The 26,825-nt window shown below is 39.5% G+C and overlaps 1 protein-coding gene across 1 annotated transcript in view; it reads right to left on the bottom strand.

Annotated features, from left to right (window-relative positions):
- RHOBTB3 (Rho related BTB domain containing 3) overlaps positions 1 to 26,825 on the bottom strand; it is a 54,812-nt gene that overhangs the window by 21,843 nt on the left and 6,144 nt on the right. Inside the window, exons 4-7 of the mRNA XM_027605537.2 lie at positions 16,864 to 17,018; positions 13,345 to 13,456; positions 10,829 to 11,194; positions 2,036 to 2,148 (exon numbers count right to left, since the gene is read on the bottom strand). Coding sequence (XP_027461338.2) covers positions 2,036 to 2,148; positions 10,829 to 11,194; positions 13,345 to 13,456; positions 16,864 to 17,018 — 746 coding nt within the window. The remainder of the gene's footprint in view (positions 1 to 2,035; positions 2,149 to 10,828; positions 11,195 to 13,344; positions 13,457 to 16,863; positions 17,019 to 26,825) is intronic.

Raw genomic sequence — 26,825 nt, 5'->3', positions numbered from 1 at the left:
CTACCTACCTTAATACACATCAAAGGAACTGGTAGAGAGGATTCAGGTGAATGCCACACACAAAGCAGAGCAAGTCAAAAAGCAGCACAGAATTTGAGAATCAGCAAGGGCTTTAGAAATCATCATCTATTCCTCTTCTTACAGAAAGTCCTGAGAAGACTTGCTCAAAGCCAGAAATAATTCATGCCAACTCACAAACTGAATGTACATTTCCTGATTCCTAACTCAGGGTTATAGCTCTGTGTTGTACTCAGTGAAAGAGAGACCTTTACCCCAGGAAAGCACAGGAAGAAAGCACAGAACTCATCTCTCCTCCTGTACAAAGAAGGGAATTTAGTTCAATATCATGGAATTGTCCAGCCCCAATCCTCTTCCCCAAAAAGAATTCATTTTTTCTCAGTACTCAAAGGAATGACTGCTTAAAATCACACTCAAGGAAAGGCTCAGGTTTAGAACAAGAGGCAACACTTCTGTCTTCCCCATTCATATAAAGGTTATGAATTTGTATGTCATGAATACTATGTAGATGTAGATCATGTATGGATAGATCGATCGATCAATCATGAATCTGTGTCAACAGATTCCTTTGTCACCCATGCCTTGAATGTGAAGGTAAAAAAGATAGGAATATAGCAGCTTGGACAGAACACTGATATACATGGTGCACATTTTCACCAGTCTATAAACAAGTAATCTAGAGAACTTTCGAAAAACAGAATGCAGGTTTATGCACACAGTTCTACAAAAGCATTATTTAGTTGAATTAGATGGCAAGAGAGCTACCACTCTGCCATGCCCTGGAAAACTGCACAGCTTCTGCATACCTGCTTCCGTGTATGACTGAAATAAGAAAAGGCTTGCTCTCAATTCCATGTTACTTTGTTCAGTTTTTTTTTTCTTAAATAAGTCAGGAATCTTCATTAAAAGCTAGTACCGTTTTAAAATATTAACTTAAAATGTCATTAACTTAGGTTGTAGAATTGACTAAGTCAATCTGTATAAAAAAAACTCAAGGAATGATCATTTCTCTTACATTTAACATAAGTCTATATTCTGCTGAGCACTGCACATAGCTTACCTTTTTACCTACTGTAGCCAATTTGTTTAGCACATAATCTGAAATAAGAATACACTGGCTCAAGTGTATAATGTAGTTATCTCTAAAATGAACAAATTTATTTTTATTTTTATTTTTTTTTAAAGATTTTATTTATTTGAGAGAGAGAATGAGAGAGAGAGAGAACGGGGGGGGGGAGGATCAGAGGGAGAAGCAGCCTCCCTGCTGAGCAGGGAGCCCGATGTGGGACTCGGTCCTGGAACTCCAGGATCATGACCTGAGCCGAAGGCAGTCACTTAACCAACTGAGCCACCCAGGCGCCCAGCAAATTTATTTTTTAAAGCCCTTACAGACTGGACAATCTAAGGGACTGGAGTTTTAACATGCACACATTTAGGACTGTATACAAAGTCTGTATTTTATAACCTTTGACCTGGTTTATGATTTTATTTTATTTTATTTTATTTTTGACCTGGTTTATAATTTTAAACCTATACGAGATGAGAAATAAATCCTTAACTGTCTAGCTGATCAAACAGATTTCTCAGAACTCTTGAAAAAGGCACACAGAGAAACTGCCTTGCTCTTGAAAACTACTTGGACTTAAATTTGGAGAAGTGAGAAAGCATCCCCTTTAACAAGCTTAACTGGAACTGGATAGATTCAACAGCCCTTCATTCTTGACATAGACTGCATATTCTTGGAGCTATCCAGGGGAATGTTTCAGAGGATGGAATTCACAAATCAACATTTTAAAGACATGACTCACACATATTTTAATTCTTACATGAATTAAAATCTGAGATAGTAAGAAATACGTTTGTGTTTAAAATATTCAAATGGCAAAAATAGACTCAAGAAAAACATATTTCTACACCGTTGACTCTTCTCATGACTCAATATTATTCATTTATCATCGTATATATGTTAAAGTTCAGGGAACATCAAAATAAACTGATTTTCAATAAAGTAATTTACCTTTCCTGGTGTTTTCAAAATACATTTAACTTTCTCAATTACACTTGAAACATCCCCAGAATCTTTCACTTTCTTCCTGATGTCTTCTTCCAATTCTTCCCATTGAAAAGCACCTGTAGACAAATTAATATATGTTAGATTTTTATGTTAAAACAGGAAGTACAAAAGTAAATCTCTCATTAGATAGCACTTTCAGTATTTTCTTTTTTCTTTACCAAATATATATCCTTGTAATTACACTAAAACATTTAAACAGTTCTCACATTTTTAAAAACTCAGTTTGCCTTCCCCTAATGTATTTCTCAAAACCTGAAATCTGCCTCCCTAGACAGCTGTCAACTCTTTATAATAGATGGTCACCTAAAAATGACAGCAACGGCCAGAATATTAGTTGCCATCACAAGTAGTCCTTCCTACACTCAAATTACTTACTTGCCTGGGCTAAGAAGGCAGATGTGGTTTTTTTTTTCCTAATTGACTTAAATCATACTAATCCTGGAGGGCAGTGACTACCATCAGGTAGAAGAAAGAGCAGTAGGAACAGAATGCATTCAGAAAGTCTCACGCATGATCAGGGTCAGAGAAGGATGTTCAATAGCCATCTCTACAGACCCAACCTGAAGAAGGGAGGTAGATACTGTCCTGATGAGCTATCTGACCACTGCACTGGAGCAAAATCACTGCACCTGGTCCCTCCCTCCCTTTGTCCTCACCCCACCCCACTTCCAAGCTATCTCTTCCCAGGCTCATTTCACGTCTGTCTACACTGTCAGCCCCTTTCCACTGTGTCTTTTTTTTTTTTTTTTAAGATTTTACTTATTTATTTGACCGAGAGAGAGACAGCAAGAGAGGAAAGACAAGCAGGGGGAGTGGGAGAGGGAGAAGCAGGCTTCCCGTCGAGCAGGGAGCCCGATGTGGGGCTCGATCCCAGGACCCTGGAATCATGTCCTGAGCCGAAGGCAGACGCTTAACGACTGAGCCACCCAGGCGCCCCACCTTTCCTCTGTGTCTTACAAAACTGTTTGATGGTCAGCAAAAGTTCTCCTTTCTCCAAGCACTTCTCTCGCTTGGCTTACCACAGCTTCCCATACAGCCTACCTGCTCCTCAGTGGCCTTCTCCTCATTGACTCAATCCCGATACTCAGTGCTGATACGTTTCCAAAAGTACAATCCTGATGATGATATTTGAAGAGATGACCCCTATCTATCCCATGGCTTACAGAAAGTCCTAATGCCTAAAAGTATAATTAACCAAGGTGTAGTGTGGGCGGGTATAATTGGGAGACCCAGGCTCTAGTTCTACCTCTGCCATTAATTACTGGTGTGACTTGAAGCAAGTCCTCTCACCTCTGCATAACTCAAAATCCTTTTCGATCTATCTCTTTCTTCTGATCTTCCCCTTTCTGTATCCAGAACTTTGCCAGATGCCTTCATGGACATCAGGGATGGGGAGAGCACATAACAAACATTACTGAACCAATGAGATCAGGCAATTGCAGCCAGGCTGAGCCAACCAGATCCAAAGCTACTCTGAAGAGTCAAGTGATAGCCCAGAGGCTCTCAAGCGTCATTATAGTTGAACCCTGTAGCACTGGGCGCTCTAGAGTATCTTTAAACTTCCCCTCACCTAACCTTCATGATTGCTACAGTGTATCCTGAGGAGAGGGGGCAGGGGAGGGAGAGCCCTGATCTGGGCCATTTGCTACCTCTGTGGTGCAAATACTCGCACCATGGCCACATTCAAGCCACCAACACGACACCACAGAGCACAGAGCTGGGAAGAGAGAAACCCAGTAGGCTCTTATAAGCTGGTGCCAACCAGCTCCAGCAGCACCACTGTTTCTTCCTACCCTTGATGCTCTTTTCCTGACTTCACTGTCGGCTCTCCTCCCTTCTCAAATTCCCAAAGGTTTGCAGTCAAGAAACACCCGGGTTTTTTGTTTTCATTTTTTGGCACTAAGGATTTTTAACTTTAAAGGCACATACTCTTTTCACTATCTGATATTTTCTTTGCATTGTCTCTCCAGAAAATTTCCTATACACACAGAGACATTATGGTCTACATTAAAATGTCCTAAGTAAAAGAACCACCGAGAAACCAACAGAACCCACATCAAAAGAATTTTTGCCAGTGATTCTCAACTATAGCTGTGCAGTACATTTACCTGGAGATCCTTCATAAAACACCATCAAGGAGGTATCAGTCCCAGACCAATTAAATTAGGATTTCTGGGGCTGGAGCCGAGACATCATTTTAAAAGCCTCCCAGGGGATTTTAAGGTGCACTGAGTGCTGATCATCACTGCTCTTCCTTCAGACACTTCACCCATGATCAAAACCCAGGATCAGTGGTATGCAGCCAACAGGTATTTTTTCATTGTCTACACTCACACATGTTAAAGGAGAACAGATATTAGCTCTTAAAAATAAATTGTATTAACGAATACCTACACAGTATCTCCATTCAGAATATTATCTGAGAAAGCAAGAATTAAGTGGAAATACATGGGATTAATAGCAGATAAATGCCTACAGGCCACTCATTTGTCTCAGAATAGACACAAAAGGATCCAATAACTAAAGATGAAAGACCAGTTCATAGGGCACTCTAAGGATTGGGCTGTTCTTATAATTAGAAATGCATGCCAAGTCATCTTTGACATGTTTTGGTCCAAATAAAATAATAATCCTTATACTGGGATTTTCTTTTCCTTTTTGTAATTGTGGTAAAAACATTTAGCATGTGGGGCGCCTGGGTGGCTCAGTCGACTAAGTGTCCAACTCTTGCTTTCGGCTCAGGTCATGATCTCGGGGACTTGGAATCGAGCCCCTGTCAGGCTCTGTGCTCAGCAGGGAGTCTGCTTGAGGATTCTCTCTCTCTCCCTCTAAAATAAACCTTAAAAAAAAAAGAACATCTAACATGTGATCTATCTTTTTGACAGAATTTTAGGTGTACATTACAGTGTTGTTAACAATAGCCATGATATTGTACAGCAGGTCTCTAGAACTTACTCATCTTGCATAACTGACTGGGATTTTCTATTTAGTTAACTTCTCAGAGCACTGATTGAATTGACTGAGGTTCTTAGGGAGCATGTTATACTCATGCATACAAGCTGCACTTTTAGGTAGTGCAGGAAAGAGCATACCACAGAATAATTCCAAGAGCTGAAAGATACTAGGCAAGCTGAAGATGAAAGCTCCTTTCCACATGTTCGTTTACTATGGCGGCATTTCAATAAGGGATGTGAAATTCTAAGGGCCATCTGTCGTATGAAAAGCTCAAAGCAAAATTCTTGAGGCTCTGACATACATTTCAATTCCTAACCATCTGAAATTGGGTGCATCAGGAATTTGCAAGCATAAAGACTATCAGGTATTATAAGAATGTCACAACTATATGCCAATAAAGGATGACTCGATGAAGACCCACAAACTGCTGGCCTCGCTCTCTCTTTGAGGAATAGTCTTTCAGTACTTATACACTATACAGTGTTAGCTGTTACCCAATAGAAAATTAACATACACAAAACACATACTTTTACCGTGTCTATTTATTTAGGAATTTTCATAGGAGAATACTCTGAAACCTTATGTTAACCAGACCATTAAACAGACCCTTCCTAAATATAGGACCTAAACATCCATGGTGACACATATATACAAAATTTCAAATTCCTAAAGATTAAAAAGAAGTATGTTATTTAGAGGAAATTAAGACATTCTTTGAAATTTGGTTTAAAAAAAAAAGTAGGAGATAGACTGAAGATGGTTTTTCAGTCCATGTTTGCTCAGGGCAAATATTCCTGAGCATGCTGTGTCATGGAGTTCTACCTCTGTGTTACTGACCCAACAGACACGAGTACAAACAGCTCCTGTCTTCACTGCCCACCTAACATAACCTGTGGGTAGGCCAGGGCTTCTGTGAAGAAACCACTGCGTAACTGAGTCTTAAAACTTATGCTCAGTTCAAAAGTTTTAAAACGCTCAACAACAGCAGGAAGAAAAAAAGCAAAACAAAAATCCCTTAAGACTGTCGTCTTTACTGAAGTCTCTAAATATATATATATATTTAAAACTTTAATTTGTTAAAAAATATTTTCTTTTTTTATTTATTGAGAGAGAGAGACAGCATAAGCAAGGGTGAGAGGTAGAGAGGGAGGAAGAAGCAGACTCCCTGCTGAGCAGGGAGCCCGACATGGGGCTCCATCCCAGGACCCCAGACATGACCTGAACCAAAGGTCGATGCTTAACCGAGAGAGCCATCCAGATATCCGTGATAAAAAAATATTTTCTAAATAAATGGTAACCTATGCACAAAGACTAGAGGATAAAACAAAACATCAGTAAGTGTTTTGACATCTAAGAGTAGGAATTGGATTGATTTTTTCCTCAACAAATTTTCTCCATTTTTTCACAATTGTCTTTACTGTACAAGTACAGCTTTAATATCTTTTTAAACATAATTTAAACACAATGTGGGGCGCCTGGGTGGCTCAGTCGTTAAGCGTCTGCCTCCGGCTCAGGTCATGATCCCAAGGTCCTGGGATCGAGCCCCGTATTGGGCTCCCGGCTCAGCGGGGAGCCTGCTTCTCCCTCTCCCACTCCCCCTGCTTGTGTTCCTGCTCTCCTGTGTCTCTCTCTACATCAAATAAATAAATAGAAACCTTAAAAAAAAAGAATAAACACAATGTAACTTTTGTTTGAGTCTGAGGTTATACTCTATAAATACAGAATAAGTAATAGGTACCTGCTAAAGCATTTATTTTCCCTTTTCCTCAAAGCACTGGGGTCTCCCTGCAGCCCCAGGTCAATGGCCTGTGGCCCAGCTCTTACCTGACACCACCTCTTCTCTGGGTCTTGACATACAAGGAGAGAATGAACAGAGCAGAAACGCAACAGCTCAGTGTCAGGTTAGGAAGCCTGTGCTCTGAACTGCTCAAGGGCTTGTAGCAAGCTCTCCATGCTATGATGCTCCTCTGCCTCTAACTGCTCTTCCCAGGCTCACAAAGCAGCCACTTGCCCCACCCTCGGGCAGCGGCTACCACAGGGCAGCAACAACTCCAGCTCCGAACAGCTCACAGCAGTAAGACTTGCAGCTGACCCCATTTTGACTCTGTGCCCTGAGACTGATAGGCCAGGTCCCTCCCCTGGGCCTCTGGACTGAATGCCAGGCTCTTATCCCCCTGTCCGTGGCCAGTACGTGGTTCTTCCCAGAGCAGGTGATGCGTGTAGTCCAGAGCATCAGCATTACCTGGGAGACTGCGTGAAATGCAGAATCTCATGCCTCAACCCCCCGGGGCCTACTGAATCAGAATCTGCAGATGACGGGCACCTGGGTGGCTCAGTCAAGCGTTTGCCTTCAGCTCAGGTCATGACCCCAGGGGCCTGGGATGGAGCCCCACATTAGGCTCCCTGCTCAGCGGGGAGCCTGCTTCTCCCCCTGTCCCTCCCCCTGCTCATGCTCCTTCTCCCTCCCTCTCTCTCTCTCAAATAAATAAATAAAATCTTGGGCGCCTGGGTGGCTCAGTTGGTTAAGCGACTGCCTTCGGCTCAGGTCATGATCCTGGAGTCCCGGGATGGAGTCCCAGGGATGGAGTCCCACATCGGGCTTCCTGCTCAGCAGGGAGTCTGCTTCTCCCTCTCACCCTCTTCCCTCTCGTGCTTTCTATCTCTCATTCTCTCTCTCTCTCAAATAAATAAAATCTTAAATAAATAAATAAATAAATAAATAAAATCTTAAAAAAAAATCTGCACATGAACAAGATCCCCAGTTGACTCGCATGCACATTAAGTTTGAAAAGCCCTGGTCCAAATGATGGACAAGCTGTAGCAGCAACCACCTGTTGTCAGAATAATGGTCTTCCTGAGGTTGATCTCCAGAGTAATGGAGCTTCCTTATTAAACTCCTGTCTTGCCTGCTCTATTCCATCTCCCCACTATCACCAGAGATGAGCATGCCAAAGCCCAGTCTGATCATGCTTAACATTCTAGAACAGCTTTGATGAACAGCTTCCATCTGGCTTGCCAGCCTCATCTCCTGCAAGCCTTCACCTCCCACTCTGTACTCCAGCGGGGGGGAAACCAGCACTTACTATAGATACATTTTCCTTAATGTATGTTTCCCAATAAATTAACTTCTTTCAAATAGCATTAGAGTCAACACATAAGGGGGCTGAGGAAATAACTTTTTTTTCTTTCCCCTTTGCTTCCATCTGCATGTATTAATTTTGCAATTTAAAAAAATCATTCCCTACACGAAAGACAAGTAGGTTCTGTCACTGGAGATACAACTAGTTCTTTTATTGCTACCTTATTCAAGAGGATGTAACTGACTTCAAAGTGCTCATGTGCCTTCGAAAATATTCAATAGATATTGTGGTAAACTTGCTGAACAATTCAATTTCTTTTTTTTTTTCAAGATTTTATTTATTTGAGAGAGAGAATGAGAGAGAGAGAGAGAGCATGAGAGGGAGTTGGGTCAGAGGGAGAAGCAAACTCCCTGCTGAACAGGGAGCCCGATGTGGGACTCGATCCCAGGATTCCGGGATCATGACCTGAGCCGAAGGCAGTCGCTTAACCAACTGAGCCACCCAGGCGCCCTGAACAATTCAATTTCAACAGTAACATCTCCGAAAAGAAAAGCCAAATACTTCCTTCACAGTTCTCTAAACATCATTAAAGACTTTTTTTCATTTAACATGTAAACATTCTTGTTTTTCAGAATTAGCCTTAGATTCTAAACTGTGAGACTCAAAGTTTAAACATGAAAATCTATTAGTAAATGAAGTGTTTAACTAGCCTGCTTTATTCATATGATGATTCACAGCTACTAGAGTCTACTCATTAATTCAACCGACACAAAACCTGCCATGTTGAAGGCACTGTGTTGGTGTGCTCTGTAGGAGTGGTTATTCATGCCTTTTCCAAGCCAATATTCACTGAATAATGGGTTTAAGACCCACCACTATCATTCTACTCCTATGTAGGTATATGTATGTACATATATAGAGATTTTTTAAAATTTTTTTAAAGTAATTTCTACACCCAAAGTGGGGCTTGAATTCATGACCCTGAGAGCAAGAGGCACATGCTCTACTGACTGAGTCAGCCAGGTGGCCCATATATATATACATTTTAATGCACTCAAATCTTCATACTGCAACTGCACTTTTCAAAACCATTAATTTTTATTTTAACTTAGAGTAAAATTATATAACCACATCCCAAATGAAAAAAGTAAAATCTGATATTAACATCAATTATTTCAACTGAAGACTATCCAAAAGTTTCTTACAAATATGAAACAGCACTTTATTTATTTGCAAACCTTTATAAACTTATCTGTCCCTCATTTTGAAGTCTAAAAACAGATTATAAATGTTTCTGCACAGCCACACTCCAGAGGAGTGACCTTAACTTAATATTTCATCAGAACATGATTCCAAGTGAAAAATTAAAGAAGAAAGAAGTTCTCAGAAAATTTTTACTTAGATGCTTACTTTAAAAATCATTTTATGTCAATTCTTTTCCATTCTTATATGGGACATTTAGATTTGACACCCTCAATGCATTAGCTAAAGTGGCTCAGATAAAACTTCTATTTTTTAAAATATAGTAGCTACAATCATTTAAAAGGACAAGAAAAAAATAATTGATAAGCTCTTTTTTTAAAAAAGACTTTATTTCAGAGAGAGAGTGAGTGAGAGAGAGAGGGAACACAAGCAGGGGCAGAGGGAGAGGGAGAAGCAGGCTTCTTGTTGAGCAAGGAGCCCAATGCGGGGTTCGATCCCAGGACTCTGGGATCATGACCTGAGCCGAAGGCAGATGCTTAACCAACTGAATCACCCAGGCACCCGATAAGCTCTATCTTAAAAAGATAAGTGCACAGTAAGAAAAAAAAAGTAAAATCTAAAGTAGTCAAAGTCAGGGTACCTGGCTGACTCAGTTACTGGAGTGTGTGACTCTTGATCTTGGGGTTGTGGGTTCAAGCCCCACACTGAGTGTAGAGATTACTTAAAAACAAAATCTTATAAAAATTAATTAATTAAACAAAGTTGATCAGATCTCAGTCTAAACTAACTTCAGATACTCTTTCCAGTTCCTAAACTGAATTCAAGGACCCTGCTAATTTCTCTTAATTCCCTCCAAAATCTAAGAGTAAAACAAAAGTGAATAAATGGCCATCTTTTAAGATGCAGATACTGGGGCACCTGGGTGGCTCAGTCGGATAAGCATCTGACTCTTGGTTTCGGCTCAGGTCATGATCTCAGGGTCCTGAGACCGAGCCCCACATTGCGCTCCCCACTCATCTGGCAGTGGGCTTCCTCTCTCCCTCTGCCCCTCCCACTGCTCACGTTCTCTCTAGCATGTGCTCATGCTCTCTCTCACTCTCTCTCAAATAAATAAATCTTTTAAGAAAAGATGCAGATACTTATTTTCATTCACACTTTGAAAATTTTGTTTCTTTAGAGTTAGACTGGACAAATGCTCATATTTTCACATTTTGGTTATTTTTGTTTAAATAAAATACTGACTAATATCTGCTCAGTAGGAAAAGAAATTACTATTTTCACAAGTAGATTTAAAACCAAGACAAGTAGACTTATAAGTAAGATGGAAAGCTTGGACCAATTCCTGTATATAAAGTAAAGACTATTTCATGTATAATCCTTACCTCGGATGGTAGAAAGAAAATAAACATGGAGCTAGACAATACACCTGAGGACCACAGGCGTAGTTCCTTTCAAAAGCTTAATTAAGAGAATGTACCAGAACCATTTAACAAGATACCTGAATAAATGAAGCGCAGAATGTCCGGCAAACAAGAGCAGAAGAGGGCATCTTTGACGACGACGCGTAAGGGCGGGTTGCCTGGAGTATCCTGGCGAGCACCGGGAAATGCAGTGTCTCTGCTGATAGTGAAGAGGTCTTGGGTAGTTCGGATGATACTGGAATCCTGAATGTCAGTGGGACTCTTCACATTGAAAAGTAGCATGAAAACGTGGCTTACGGCACACAGGACAATCTTGTGGGCCTCGGCAACTTCCTTCAAATCTGGGTTGTAAAATACCACATCCACACACTGGCAGCAGAACAACAAATTATTCAAATCAGAGTTATAATGCGATGCTTCAGCCTTTAAGACAGGCATTTTTTCTGTTTCAAAGAAGAAAATAAAAGTGACAAATTTTTCTTTAGGTCTACAGACCCAATCATTTCCGGTTTCTTTTAAACACAACAAAAGAATATTTTCTTAATATTATTAAGTTGAGCCACATGAAATTGCCAACATTTGGCCATTTGTGACCCTACGAAAACAGCAATTGTGTGTAACTTAATCTAATCATAAACACATAAATTAATTATCCTGAGATAACAGTCACAGAAATACACAGTATTTTTTACAGTGCAAAAGAAAATGGTACTAATGCTATTAACAGCAATAAAATAGTACTTCTCACTATTTGTGTGTCCCCAAATAAAATCTCTCTCTCTAGAGTCCTTAATTTCCAAAAAAACGATGTAACCTTCAATTTCCTAGTTTGATCACTAACAAAGGTAAATTAGCCCTCAGTCGATTCAGAATATCCCCACAGAGGATCACACTCTAGGCCCTTATCATAGACCCTAACTGTAAAATATCTGCTGGCTAGATTCATCCCAAGCTGAGCCAAGGAAAGTGTTATCTGTAAAGGGTTGCTTGAAAGATACACAATCCTCTAAATCAGTAGAATTCAAACTTCTTTAGGAATGAAAATTCTTTACTCTAAAGCAAAACTCCAGTCTCTAAAACCGATAATAACAAGGAACTTTGGTGGCTAGGCTTTTTCCGAACGACACCCCACTCATCCTTCCCTCCACTGCCTAAGGCACCTCACAGACCCTGAATGATTTACGAACAGTGTAAAAGCCACATGCCCTGGAGCCCAGGATCTACCCTTAGAGCAAATGAGCACCAGAACCAATGTTCAGTGTGACACCTCACAGAAGGGCACAAAGTTCCACCTGTGAGAACGGAGACTGCATTTGTCGACCGGACCCTTCGGAAAGCCCCGTCTGCTAGGTCACTGAGCACCCCAGGCGGAGACCCACGTGAGAAATTTCTCCTTCTGCTAAATCCATGAATGGCTTTGCTTTCTCAGAGGAACTGTGGTGTTTTCTCTTCTTGAATTAATAAGAACCAAGAAATTATCTATCTCCACTGTTTATTTGGCTATTCCCCACCCATCTTCTCATCCAGAAAGCATTTAGAGCAGCAGGTTTGCTCCATAACAGACCACATCTCCCCGCTTACTTTGCACACCAGGAAGTTCAAAGCCAAACTGTGTATCACTTAGGATCTATCTGCATTTAAAAAAAAAAAAAATACCTGGAATTGACTTCCCATACTAATTTATGTTTTCCGAATTTTTAATGTATATTGATTTATTTAACAAGTACTTACCAAGTACCTACATTTTACAACAATTTCCATAACAAATTGGTCTGCATAGTGTACTACTATTCATTTCTATGATATAATTATTCAAAATTGTTGATAAAAGTTAATTTTGATAAAATTGTATTTATGTATCTTTATTTTCCTCTAACCTTGTGTTATGAACATTTTCAAACATTTGAAAAAGTTGAAAGAATGATACAATAAGCACACACATATCCTTCACCTGCATTCTGCAATTAACATTGTGTCATGTTTGCCTTATCTCTAGCAAGATACACTTACACACACACTCATACTGCTGAACCACTTAAAAGTAACTTGAAATTATCAAGATACTTCAGCTCTAAATAACGTCATATTCATTTCCAAAGAATAAGGACATTCTTCCATTAATCACAGAACCATTACCATAAATACAAAAATTAACAATCCCTTCATGTCATCTAATTTCCAGTCCATATTAAAATTTTACCCAACTGCCCTAAGTCTTTGAGATGTTTTTATTGAACCGGAATCCAATCAAGGTTCATGTATTGCATTTGCAGAAGGAGCCCCAAGACTGCTCCTTCTCTTTAATCTACGATAGCTCTTCACCACACACACTATTTTTTAAAGAAGCTATAGACTCAAGTTTAAGACAGAATTCCTCAAAGTCGGTCCAAATACCATCTGCTTCAGAATCACCTGGAAACTTATTTTAAAAGCAGATTCTACACCCCATCCCAGATTTACTGAAAAAGAATGCCAGGTGAGTCCCTCAACATACTCAAATTTGGGAACAATTGCTCCACGACTTGTGAAGTTTTTCACATTTATCAATTGATAAATATCAATTGAATGTAGAAACATTGGTTAATAAATGCACCTGGTTGTTCAAGCTGAGGTGGTCTAATTCCATGAAATGAGTTGCTCATTTTCCTTTTCTTCATTTTTTCACTTGTCTTCTGATTTAAGGCTTGAATCATAAAATACTCCAACTAAAACATGAATAGAATTTTGATTAAAGCTTCAACAAAATTATGTATCTGACATGATTATTGGTACCCCAAATCACATTTGCCAAATGTTTTTAATGCCAGTACCATCTCCATGTAAGCTTTAGCAAACACTTTAAACAATTTTTTATTAAAACAAAATGTATCAAGTAGAACAGACTATGCCTTGTCTAAGCATAAATAAACTACCCATTCAAGAAGGAACTGTTTATTCTCTTGAATAATCAAGAAAGCCCAGCAGTACGACTGTGTGACTGTCAATAACCATCTTGTGGGCAACCACAGCAGTTAATACCAGAAAAACTCAAGGCAGGACAGATCTGGCTCTATGTCACAGATGCTCATATCAACTAGGGATATTTACACGTGCTCTATTTTTTGCTTGAATAAATTACATTGAAATACATCCTTTATGTTATAAATTAAAAATCTTGGGGTGCTTGGCTGGTTCAGTCAGTAGAGCATGCAACGCTTGATCTTGGGGTTGTAAGTTCGAGCCCCATGTTAGGTGTAAAGATTATTTTAAAAGCTGAGGGGCACCTGGGTGGCTCAGTGGGTTAAGCATCTGCCTTCAGCTCAGGTCATGATCTCAGGGTCCTGGGATCAAGTCCTGCATTGGGCTCCCTGCTTAAGGGGGAGCCTGATTCTCCCTCTCCCTGCCTCCCATGCTCTCTTTTGCTATCTCTCTCTCTCAAGTAAATAAATAAAATCTTTAAAAAAAAAATAAAATAAAATAAAAAAATCCTAACCACACGCACTTGCACAGCACCAGACCTATGCCTTACACTGTGAGGCTTGGGGCAAAAGAACAAAGAGAGGTCCATGTACCACATACACAAATATTTAAACTGAGTAAATCAAGAAAACAAACTATTATGTAAAAGATATTCTATCCTCTTGCTTGGACAGCCAGGTTTGGATTTAAATTCTCAGACTTCTCAGAGTTTCGTGTAGCACAGGGAGAACTGGCCCCTAACTCCTGGGCCCCAAGACTGCTCCTTGTCTTCTCATGCCCTGCTCCATCCCATGCCTCAAGGAGCTTTATACGTATAAGTAGACATTCATGCCTACATGTCCAAACTCTACTCTCCCCTCCCCCATTCCTCATATGTAGTTATCCTTTGGCCACCTTTCAAACCTAGGGACACACACACTAGTAATGCAATCCACTTCAGGAGGACTGACACAGGAAAAAGGCCTGCACAAGCCTGAGAAACAGACTGAGTGCCACCGGTCAGAGAATTCTGGGGTCCTGGGTTTTGGAACATGGTTGGAGCACTGTACAATAGAACCCTCTGTTCTGTGTTGATGGAAATGCTCTATAGTATCTGTGCTATTGAATAGAGTACCATAATGGATGGTGCAGGTCTAGAAGAGCTTCTAGCTCCAGGTGGGCATACCCCCTTGACTCCCTCAACTTGTGCCATGGGGGTGCAACTGGAGGAGGGCCAGATGGGGCTCTCTAAAGCTACAGGGCACACACCCCTCTTGCCCAGGTCTCCATCCCTGACCCTTAAACACAAGATTTTAAATGCTCCTTTCACTCTGACATTATCATCTCCATCTATATTCCTGCAAATGCCACTATTTCTTACACTCACGATCAAAGCTGTACTTTACTATTCAATAATCTCGAAAGGGATCATTCTGATCGTATTTCCATATTCTTACCAAGTCTTAAGGAAAAAATAAACTGCCATGTCTTTCTTCCAACCTTGACCACATCTTCAATCCTTATCATGCGTCGAACCGTAACTGCAACACCAGGTGTTAGGAACAAAGAGAAACAAGGAGGAGGAAGCAGAAGTGAGCAGATAAAAGTGGGAGTTGGCAGGTCGTTCGGAAGAGTGACCCTGAGATTTCAGGTTCAGGAAGTGGAGCAGGGAAAAAGGAGAGCTCCATACCCCAAGAGAATCAGCCCCTTCCTCTCCAACAAATGAAACCGAACTATCATTTTTCCCCAGTTTCCTAAATATTTCAGGGAAATGCAAAATTCTTAGACTAAATTAAGATTTTTTTTAATCCACTACAATACAGTATCTTTGACAGGAAAATTAGATTTCAGTCCTCTCTACCTTCCTACCCTTTCTATTTTTTATTCATCACTGTAAAAAAAAAAGACAAAAGTTTCTCAAGTCATTATGATATCAGTCTTGTGAATATACCTTTCTTAATGCTGTATTATTAATGTTTCTTCACATTAGTGGGCAAATAATAGCCACTTATACATGATAGAAATCAGAACCATTTATATTTGGTGCTTATTTTATCTTTGGTTCTTCTTTGGAGTTTGGTAACTGTCCAGAACAAATGAAATTTTCTACAGTCATCTGTGGAGACCTCAACATTTTGACATGAATCCACATAATGAATATACTGGTGTATTAGAAAGAGTACTTGACAAAGAGCCAAGGAACTAATGGAGAAGTTCAAAGTGCTCCTGCTTAATGCAGGGTTTACTTTAGTTTAAACCTCTTATCCATGTTTACCAAATTTGTCTGTTGAGTGGAGTCACTTCTTAGAGAGTTGAAACGATAGTTCCAAAGTCAGTTCATACTTACATGATACAACTCCATGGTATTCTCCAAGCACCATGCAGTCCTAACAGTGTAGGGTAGGGGCTATGTGCCAAGACGGGTCTCAAAGTGCCTATAGTGCCCAATAAATGCCATAGCTACAGAGCAAGCAAATCCCAAATGTATTTTTTTTAAAAGATTTATTTATTTGAGAGAGAGAGAGAGCATGTGAACGCAAGCAGGGAAAGGGGCAGAGGGAGAGAGAGAGGACAGAAGCAGACGCCTCGGTGGGCGTGCACCCTGAGGGCTCGATCTCATGACCCTGAGATCATGACCTGAGCAGAAATCAAGAGTCTGATACTTAACCAACTGCACCATCCAGGCACCCCAACAAGCTATTTGTATAAGCAGTTTCTATGGATATTTTTGAGCTGAATCATTTAGGAGTATACAAAATCTTGCCAAAGCACACACAGAGGAAGAAAAATCTTTCTTTTTGAATACTACATAGAAATGAAGGAGAACTTTCAGGGCCCAACGGCTCAGGCTGCAAGGCTCATTGAACAATTTAAAGATACGAAGAAAACTTACATCACAGGTTTGTGTAAGTAAATATGCTTTTGATATGTTTAATAAAAAACAACAGTGTCACCAAATGGAAAACTCCAAAATATCCTATTAGACAATAGAAAACGCTTCATTTGAAGAGAAAAATAAAATTATAATTTTACTCTGACAAAACCTTATTCTATTTTCAGTTTGTTTCTCAAAGTTAAAACCAATTTTTAAAACTAAAGTTCTAATTGAGGTTCTAGAAAATAGCTACACAGCAAACCTGACAAATTACTTTATGTAACAGGGATTACCACTTACCACTCCTCCAAAATATTTTCCTATGTAGAAGTCATCAAGGCTGTGTAGTTCAAGATAGGTAGCTCCCAGTTCTTTCGCGAGTTGGATCCCTTCAGTTGTACTGACACAGCTCCCTCTGTCTGAGGTACATAGCGGGCATGTACAAGGTAATTCTTCTGAGAAAAGAAATATGAGTAACAAAGAGCTTTGAAATTAAACAGGAGAAGAAATATACACAGGCAACCTGAACACTGAACAACAAATTAACAGCTCATACCAGAACCATAGTTCAGGGGCATGTGGTACGTCCACTATCCACCAGACTGAATAAAAAGCACCAGTGTTACAGAAAGGTCCCTAAAGTAAACAAGCTTTGTGTGCAAGAATAATAAACAGTATTTTAGAAAATAGAAAAACTTTAAAATAAGTGAATATATATCACCAAAGCAAAGCTTTTATAGTAATTAAACCAATCAGCTATAATGGAGGACATGTTTCCCTTTATACAACCCTGACATCCTGAGTATCAATACAAATTAACAACTTAATTGCCCATAGAAGCCATGGAAAACAGTGGGTTGGGTTACCTCTTTTTTCTTTTTTTGGTAATAAACTTGAAATATATTCACCGAGTTGACTAGATCTGAATCCTCAAGGCTGCAAAATTTTATATATTTCATATAAAGTACATTCTTATTAATCCAAACATTTCAATTATTAGACTCTAAAGTATTCAACTGCAGAAAACAAATTCAATCACTTATCTTTCTCGTCAAGATTAAAAAAATTTTTATAAAGGAATAAAAAGTATTTTCAAAATGTGAACTATCGTAAATGTCATGGTTGTATCATGTACAGATGTATGGCTGGGCAGGTGGTAGATCAACATATCTATTAGGACACTCCTTAATAAAGCTAAAAATGTATGTTCTACTCTAGATTCATCAGCAAGCTTTGTTTTGTTTCATGACACATCAGATATACCATTGTTTAAACGGCAGCCAAATCAAAGGGGGATAAATCCCTTTCTAGAAATGCAGATTGTTATAGATTAGTTTCCCTGGGAAGTGGACTCTGAGATGGAGACTGGTGTGCAGGAGGTTTATTGGGGGAATGATCTTGGGAACAAATGTACTCAGGGGTGAGGGAAGTGGGACTGGGCAGAGAAAAAATTCAAACTGCAATACAGCTAGAACAAAGATCTCAGCAGATCCTACTGGCGGGGGCTGGAGCTTAGATGGCCCTTTAGAATGGTTCCCAATTTGAGGGAAGGCAGCTGGGCCTTTGTGTCCCTAAATCAATCAAGATAATCAATGACTAGATGAGGCTGCCATGGAGGGGGCAGAACCTTGAGCAAGCAGCTTCTATCAGCAAAAGGTAACACCCGGGAAGGGACTCAGCTGTGTGCCATCAGCAGCCAACATTCTGGTAATTGAGAGAGTAAGTACAGTGGCCCCAAAGGGCATTTGGGGGGCACCTGCATGGCTCAGTAGGTTAAGCATCTGACTTGATTTCGGCTCAGGTCATGATCTCAGGGTTGTGAGATCAAGCCCCACATGGGGCTCTGCACTCAGCATGCAGTCTGCTTGAGATTCTTGCCCCCTCCCTCTCCGTACCCCTCCACTTCCCCCCCGCTCTCTCTCTCTAAAATAAACAAATAAAAATCTAAAAAAAAAAAGGTTTAAAAAAAGGACATTTGGGCAACTTCCCACAGCCTACACAATAACTTCCTTACCCGTGAACTGCATATAGGTGGACCATATATAAGTACACAAAGGATATCTAGTGCATGTGAGTGCTACGTATATAACTATGTAGATAATTTTAGCTTCATTGAAAACATTTTAGAGCTCAGAAACCAGGAATTTACATCCCCCTTTTGCAGAGGAGGAAACTGGGGCTCAGGGAAGATAAGTGACTTGTCCAAGTCTCTTTGTGTGTCAGAGATGGAAAAACAATGATACCACTGTTACTTGCTCTATCTGATAAGCAAAGTGACATCAAAAGATAAGATAAAAATTTAGTTTGAGTAAAGACACAGTGATTTAAAAGGTAAGCATTGGTTCTCAAAATTAAGCCCTGAATTCTAAGTTTTTGCTTTACTTCTTCTTCCAGGATCATCTTGTTTCCAGCATATCAAGTTTTTATACAGAATTTAGCCTATCTTGAAAAATAACACGTTGGTATTTCACATTCTTTACAAAGATTCATAAACAGTGCCTTTGATTTTCTGAAGACAGAGGCCTTCTTATGCCTACAAAGCTCTCCTTATGTTGATGGAATGGGGTAAGTAGGCAGCCCATCGTATTAAACTGTATTTCTAAACAAAAATAAAGCAATGTGTTGCAAGTGAAAAATTAAGTGAACATAATATAAAATAACTTTTAACAAATAATCTTGATTTGAAGGAAAATCCAACTAATTTCAGGTTTAACCCAGCTGAGCAGGGTTTTCAGCTGTCTATAGCCCCACGTGGGGCTCTGCACTCAGCATGCAGTCTGCTTGAGATTCTTGCCCCCTCCCTCTCAGTCCCCCTCTACTTCCCCCCTCCGCTCGCTCGCTCTCTCTAAAATAAATAAAAATCTAAAGGAGTGCCCTTTACTGACATACACGCCTAGAAAATTCTTCTTCATATCTAGTCTTCATATCTCCTCTGTAGCACAGAAGACATTGCTTTTTCTTCACATGCACCCAAAAGGAAAAAATGTCTTGTCATTATGTGGTGGGTATAGCACGAAAACCAACAAAACATTTATAGAATAAATAAACCTACATTATGCATTTCACCAGGAACCATAAGAGGACCCAAAATAATTTTAAATTGTGGTGTCTTCTTCAGGAGATCACTCCTGTGAGCCTACCTCAGGGTCACAGGGACTCTGGACATCAGCGTTACACTTCTAGTTAACATGTCTTTGTTCCTTCTCTTATGCGACATCTTTTAAGGTATCACAAATGTCTATTTTTTTTTTTTTTAAGCAAACACATTGTAACTCTGGAATTCAAATGAATGGCATCTCTTTCAAAGCAGGGGCTTTCAGAATCTGTAGGGTGATTCGTACAATGTTGCCAAGTGCTTGAAAGTTTTAGAAATCCTTTTAAGAATTCTAGCCTAGCAATGTACTCGACTCTAACAAAACTTCAAAAAGAAAAGAAGACACGACACCCATTTTGGGGAGCTTAAGGCTATGAATACCCTCTAGGCATGTTCAGGAAAAAAAATTCTCTTTTAAAGACAGGTTCAATATTTAGAAAAAGCCAAAATTTGTTCAAAGCCAAATGTGATGAAGAAGACATACAAGTCAAGCTTGTCAAAACATGTGTAACAAAGGAAACGATGAGACTGATTGTGTTTGCTGAACTAATTCTAAAAAGAGCTCAAGAGAGGAATTATCAGGAGAACACACAGCACAGCTTCATGTATTGCAAGGGACTGGGGGAGGGAAGCAATAAAAATCCTCGGGTTGAGTATCTGATTTAGCTTGGTAATTACTTTGCAATCACATCTATATGTGAAATTAATTTCATCTTGTTTAAAACCATTCATCCACTAACTGAACAAATGTTTGAGTACCTACCATATATCAAACAAGAAATATACACAGATAAAAGCTCATAGTCAACTGAGCCAACATAGACGTGACTGCAAATTATAATATAATACATATAATAAATACTAAAATAAAGTATGCAAAATCACCATGGGAACAGAAGGGAAGAAACTGACTCTGCCTGGGGATTAAGGAAAGGCTTCACAGAAGAGGCAGTGATTTACTGGATAAGGATGAATTGGCCATGCAGATACGACAGAAGTTGTGCAGAGGGGCACTCCCATTAGAGGGTATAGTATATGCAGAGATCTGGATGTAAGAAAAAACAACAGTACATTAGATTCCAGTTTCAAAATGGAAAGCTAAGCCCACAACTCCTCTCCCTGTCAAATCACAGAAATGATTAAACAAAGAGGGGATGGGGGGGGACGAGAAAGGAGAGAGAAATGGAGGGAAGGAAGAAAGGGAGGCGTGGGGGAAGGAGGAAGGGAAATGTGCATATACAGAAATACTCAAAAATTAGGAGGAGAGAAACTCATCAGCCCAGAAAGGAGGAGTGCCTAAAGGCTGAAGGCAGATAGCACAGGACCAAAGAGGAAAGCTGAAGCTCAGAGGACAGGTGGGAAATCACACACTGGGCAACATCAAGAATACTCACTGCTCAATCATGGAGGAGCAACAAGGAGGCCCATGGACAACTAAGTGGAGATCAGTTGGACACCCACTGGTAGCAGCGAGGCCTGCAAATCTCATATGAGCTCTCACTCCCACCCCAACCTCAGAGAGCAGTTGAGCAGAGGAGGAGAAAGGCGTTAATCCAACAGAGAATCTAAACTGCAAAACTAGGCAAATTAAGAATTATCCAACATTTAAGAAGCCTCCATACTATGAAATAAAATCTCATCAAATGAAAAGATTTAGATCGTCCTCCTTAAAACAACTCAGTAGACCAATCAAAACAGAATCTTAAAATAAGTATAATTACTTGAGAGAGGTTTTCTTCTTAAAGTATTTACATTCTTAAAACAGGTAGAAGAAATTATGAAAAACAACCGATTAGAGATTTTGGATATGAAAAGCTATGAAAATTTTTAAAAATGTAATAATGCAAAAGAGCAGGATAGACCCTGCAAGTAATTTGTGAGTTCGGGAAAAAGACCAAAGAATTCTCCTATAACACAACAGAGAAATAAAGGTTAGGAAATATAAAAGAAAAATAGGAGAAGCAAAGGAGAGATCCAAAAGTTTCAACATCAGTCTAATAAGAGTCCAAAAAGGACATAATAGAGAAAATAGAGGGAAGGTGGTATCTGAAGAAATCAAGAATCTGAGGATCAAGAAATCAATATCTGAAGTTGAGACTTTCCCAGATCTAAGAAAGACATTAAATTCAAGTAGTTTAGTGTGTCAGGTACATAAGACACAAAAAATCGTGCCTACAAGGGGGCAGAAGTAGTCAGGAGATAGATCATGAAGGATCATGTCTTTTAAGTAAGATGTTACAAGAGAAAATTATTGAAGTGAGATATAAATACTGGATTGGAAAAAGAGTATCAATGGGAACTCATGATTAAAAGATATATATTTAAATATATATATATATATCCAATGAAAGGGCCTTGAAGCAATGACACTTAAGATTATGAGCACCCCTAAAGCCCCGATCTTGGTTTCTAAATATCATTGCTCACTAAATGGAACCAGGGCTCCCTTGAAGAAATGATTGATTGATTCCAGGTGAGCCTGGGACATCTGATGCCAGAAAATTAGGAAGCACTCAAAAATTAATTGGAACTAGCTTGAAAAGACTCCCTCCATGCAAATTTGGAGTAATATGAGCAACAGAAAGAATGAGAAGAACAGATTATAAAATATTGAATCAAAAAACAAATCCATGAATTATAATGATTCTTTTTTTTAAAAGATTTTATTTATTTATTTGATAGAGCGAGAGAGCACAAGCAGGGGGAACAGTAGAGGGAGAGGGAGAAGCAGACTCCCCCCACTGAGCAGGGAGCCCGATGTGGGGCTTGATCCCAGGACCGTGGGATCATGACCTGAGCCGAAGGCAGACGCTTAACCAACTGAGCCACCCAGGCACCCCAAATTATAATGATTCTAAAAGAAAGATGTGGGAGCAGAGAGAAGGGAAAGCTCTATTTACAGAATAATACCAACGAATAAGTGTAGGTGGAATGATAGAAAATCACTATTTTGCAACCACAGTTATCATAACTAAAGGAATTATACAAAATAATGGGCTTAGATTCTTTAAAAATGTCAATATCATGAAAGACTAAAAGCAAAACACACACACACAAAAACAGGCTTGGGAATTGTTATGGATTAAAAGAGACCAGAGAGACATTAGAGACACATAACAATTAAATGCAGTACGTAGTCCTTAATTTTATCCTGGATTAAAAAAAAATAGCTTTGGAACAACTGAGAAAATCTGAATGTGGATTATGTTTAAAAATAATAGTATAATAGGTAATAGTATCTCACATTTCTTGAATGATGATTGGATTATGGTTGATAGGAAAATGGCTCTTCTTAGACAATACATGCTTAAGTAATTAGGATTGAAGGAAAAAAAAAAAAGAAATCCCATATTTTTATAATTCCCTCCCAAATGAAAAAAGAGAGAGAGTGTGTGTGTGTATGTGTTTATAATCTCTGGGGGTCACTGTTCTATTCTGCTCAATTTTCCTGGGTTTGAAATTTTGCAAATAAAAGGGAAAAAGAAGAAAGTTTCTAAAGAATTTAAAGCATTGACTATCACGATCTGACTTGTATTCTAGGATGATTATTCTGAGAGGAGTTACTTCAGAAAGGAGCAAAGCAGGGATAAGAGACCACAGGTCAATTCACCATTAAGCTGATGAAGCTTAAGTGTGAGGGCCCTTGTCTTATGGGTCCTTTCCAAAGCCTTGGGAGAAACCTGAGCAATAGATTCTTTCACATAGTCATATGCTTTTGTAAAATTTGCAAAATAAGATATTCTAACTACATTTGGTTAAGACCACTGTCTCCTTCCACTCCAACTCACTTGTATGTCAGGCAGCTTGGGAATAATGACAGGCATCTTTGGGATCCTGCTAATGGGAATTTAAATTTAGGTTTAGTGAGATACTATTTGTGGTTTGCAGTCACTTCCTTGTACAGTTAAATGTCTGAGAACTGTCCTGGTACACGAATAGCACTGAGGGATGCTGCTGCCACCCGCTGAGCAGACTTGTTTGGTGTCGTGAAACAAAGATGCTCAGCTGAAAGAGGAGCACAACACAAACCATTGTGCCCAGCTCCAAACCATGTGAAGAGCAAACAAACATGCTGGAAGAAAAACTAACTATAATTGTCTTCTCTATATAGAAAATATCAAAAGTGGTTATCATATTAAGAAGTAATCAAAGACTATGCAGTCAAAAAATATAAGAAAACTTAAAGAAATGTCAAGCTGTTAAATAATGGAAATATTTTTAAATGTTTGTGGTATTTGACAGCTTTCTATTTTTTTAATTTTTTATTTAAATTCAATTAGCCAACATAGAGTACTTCATTAGTTTCAGATGTAGTGTTCAATGATTCATCAGTTGCATATAACACCCAGTGCTCATCACATCACATGCCCCCCTAATGCCTATCACCCATTACCCCACCCCCCCACCTACCTCCCCTCCAGCAACCTTCAGTGTGTTTCCTAGAGTTAAGAGTCTCTCACGGTTTTTCTCCCTCACTGATGACGTCCCATTCAGTTTTCCCTCCCTTCCCCTATGATGCTCTGCACTCTTTCTTATATTCCACATATAAGTGAAACCATATAATAATTGTCTTTCTCTGACTGACCTTTTTCCCTCAGTGTAATCCCCTCCAGTTTCAGCCATGTCAATGTAAATGGTAAGTACTCATTCTTTCTGATGGCCAAGTAATATTCCATTGTATACATATACCACATCTTCTTTATCCATTCATCTGTGGATGGACATCTTGGCTCTTTCCACAGTGTGGCTATTGTGGACATTGCTGCTATTAACATTGGGGTGCAGGTGCCCCTTTGGATCACTACATTTGTATCTTTATGGTAAATACCTCATAGTGCAATTGCTGGGTCAAAGGGTAGCTCTATTTTTTTTTTTAAGATTTTATTTATTTATTTGAGAGAGCGAGAATGAGAGAGAGAGAGAGAGCACATGAGACGGGGGAGGGTCAGAGGGAGAAGCAGACTCCCCGCTGAGCAGGGAGCCTGATGTGGGACTCGATCCCGGGACTCCAGGATCATGACCTGAGCCGAAGGCAGTCGCTTAACCAACTGAGCCACACAGGCGCCCTGGGTAGCTCTATTTTTAACTTCTTGAGGAACCTCTATACCGTTTTCCAAAGTAGCTGCCCCAGCTTGCATTCCCACCAACAGTGTAAGAGAGCTTCCCTTTCTCAGCATCCTCGCCAACATTTGTTGTTTCCTGTCTTGTTAATTATAGCCATTCTAACCGGTGTGAGGTGGCATCTCGTGGTTTTATTTGCTGGCTTTTTAGATTTGCAACTTGTCATGCTTCCTTTTCTCATTCTAAACATTCATGTGTGTGTGTGTTTTCTATAATGTTGTCATTTTTTTCCTTACAAAGCACCTCTAGAACTGTGTAAGTTTCAGGTCCTACAAGATCAGGAACTGTCCCTTTAGCCCAAAAAAAAGAAAGATAAGTAAATGACTATGATCTGAAATCCAATGAAGACAAAGAGAAAGCAATGAATTTGAGGTTTATTTGAAATGTGAAAAAATAAGAGCTTCCTAGTCCACTGGATTTGGGGAATGGGAGGAAAGTTGGGTTGGATGGTTCTAGTTTGGGTGAATGAATAGGTTTGGCATCATTCACCAAGTCAGAGAATTCAGCAGAAAGAGGAAGATTCTGTGGTGATACAGATTGGAAGAGAAACTAGAGTGGGAGAAAGAGACTGGGTATTCATCAGTGTCTATACATGGGAAGGGAGAGCAACAGATTAACAGCTTCAAGGTCAGAGCAAATAGCAAGAAGAGGTGAAGCCAAAGGATGGAACCCTGGCAACAACTAAGGATGTGTTGGTTCAATATGTGTAGGTGTGGGGGCGTCTTGACCAGTAAGAAGACAGAGAATTGAAACAACCAAGAAAGAAAGAGTAGCTTTTTTAAATGGAGGGAGAGATGTGTTTGAATAACCTCAAAGGGTGAACTGTTATTAAAATATAAATTAAAGTGTAAATTAAATGGAAATGGAAATCAAATTTGGCAATAAGCATTTAACTGGTAACCCTGAGGGAGAACAAACCCAATGTAATTGTGAAAGTCAAAGTCAGACTGTAATGGACTGAAGAGAATGGGAAGTCAGGAAGTGGACTCCGGAAGTGTGGGTGACTCTTTCAAGAATGGAGGCCAGCAATAAAAAGAAACATAGGGAAGTAGAGGGGATGTGGGGTCAAGGAAGGGTCAGGTCTGCTTTATTTGTGTCTTCTAATGCTAAACCATATACCTACCCTATGACTATTACCCAAAATCCTACTTCTAGGAAACAACTTAAGCATCATGAAAAGGAGAATGAATAAATATGTTACAGCACATTCACACACCTGAAAAATACACAGCAAAATAACAAATTGTAGATAAGTGCAACATGGATGAATATCAGTATTTTGCTAATTGAAATTAGACACAAGATACTACATACAGTATAATTCCATGTATATGAAGTTCTAGAATAGGTAAAACTAATCTATACTGTTAGAAGTCAGAAGAGCGGTCATCCCTGGGGAGGGGGCTAGTAACTGGGAAGAGGCATGAGAGCCTTCCAAAGTGAAGCAAATGTTCTCTATCTTGACCTGTGAGATGCTGCATGGATGTATATATATGTAAAAAGGCATTAAGCTGCACCATGATACCTAGTGAACTTTATGTCCTTTACTTCGCTATACCTTAATGAAAAGGGAAAAAAAAAAAGATAGTAGGAAGGGTAAAATGAAGGGGGGGAAATCGGAGGGGGAGATGAACCATGAGAGACTATGGACTCTGAGAAACAAACTGAGGGGTCTAGAAGGGAGGGGGGTGGGGGGATGGGTTAGCCCGGTGACGGGTATTAAAGAGGGCACGTACTGAATGGAGCACTGCGTGTTATATGCAAACAATGAATCGTGGAACACTCCATCAAAAACTAATGATGTAATGTATGGTGACTAACAACATAATAAAATAAATTTTTTTAAAAAAAGGAAAAAATAAACGAATAAAATTTTAAAGACAGCTTCACTGAGGAAACACCACTAAAAAGAACTATCAAAATACTACCAAACCAAAGCAAATTCTGAGTTGGCCCTAGGATATCTGACAATGACATGCCCAGCAGCAGCTGCTGGAACAGACTGAACCAATGGAATCCATCAGCCGTGGAGTAAATGATCCTCTCT

This window comes from Zalophus californianus, chromosome 5 (genome assembly GCF_009762305.2).
Source record: "Zalophus californianus isolate mZalCal1 chromosome 5, mZalCal1.pri.v2, whole genome shotgun sequence".
Classification (NCBI taxonomy): domain Eukaryota; kingdom Metazoa; phylum Chordata; class Mammalia; order Carnivora; family Otariidae; genus Zalophus; species Zalophus californianus.
Note: the sequence above shows the minus strand (reverse complement) of the source record. Positions and strands in the feature narration are given on the sequence as shown.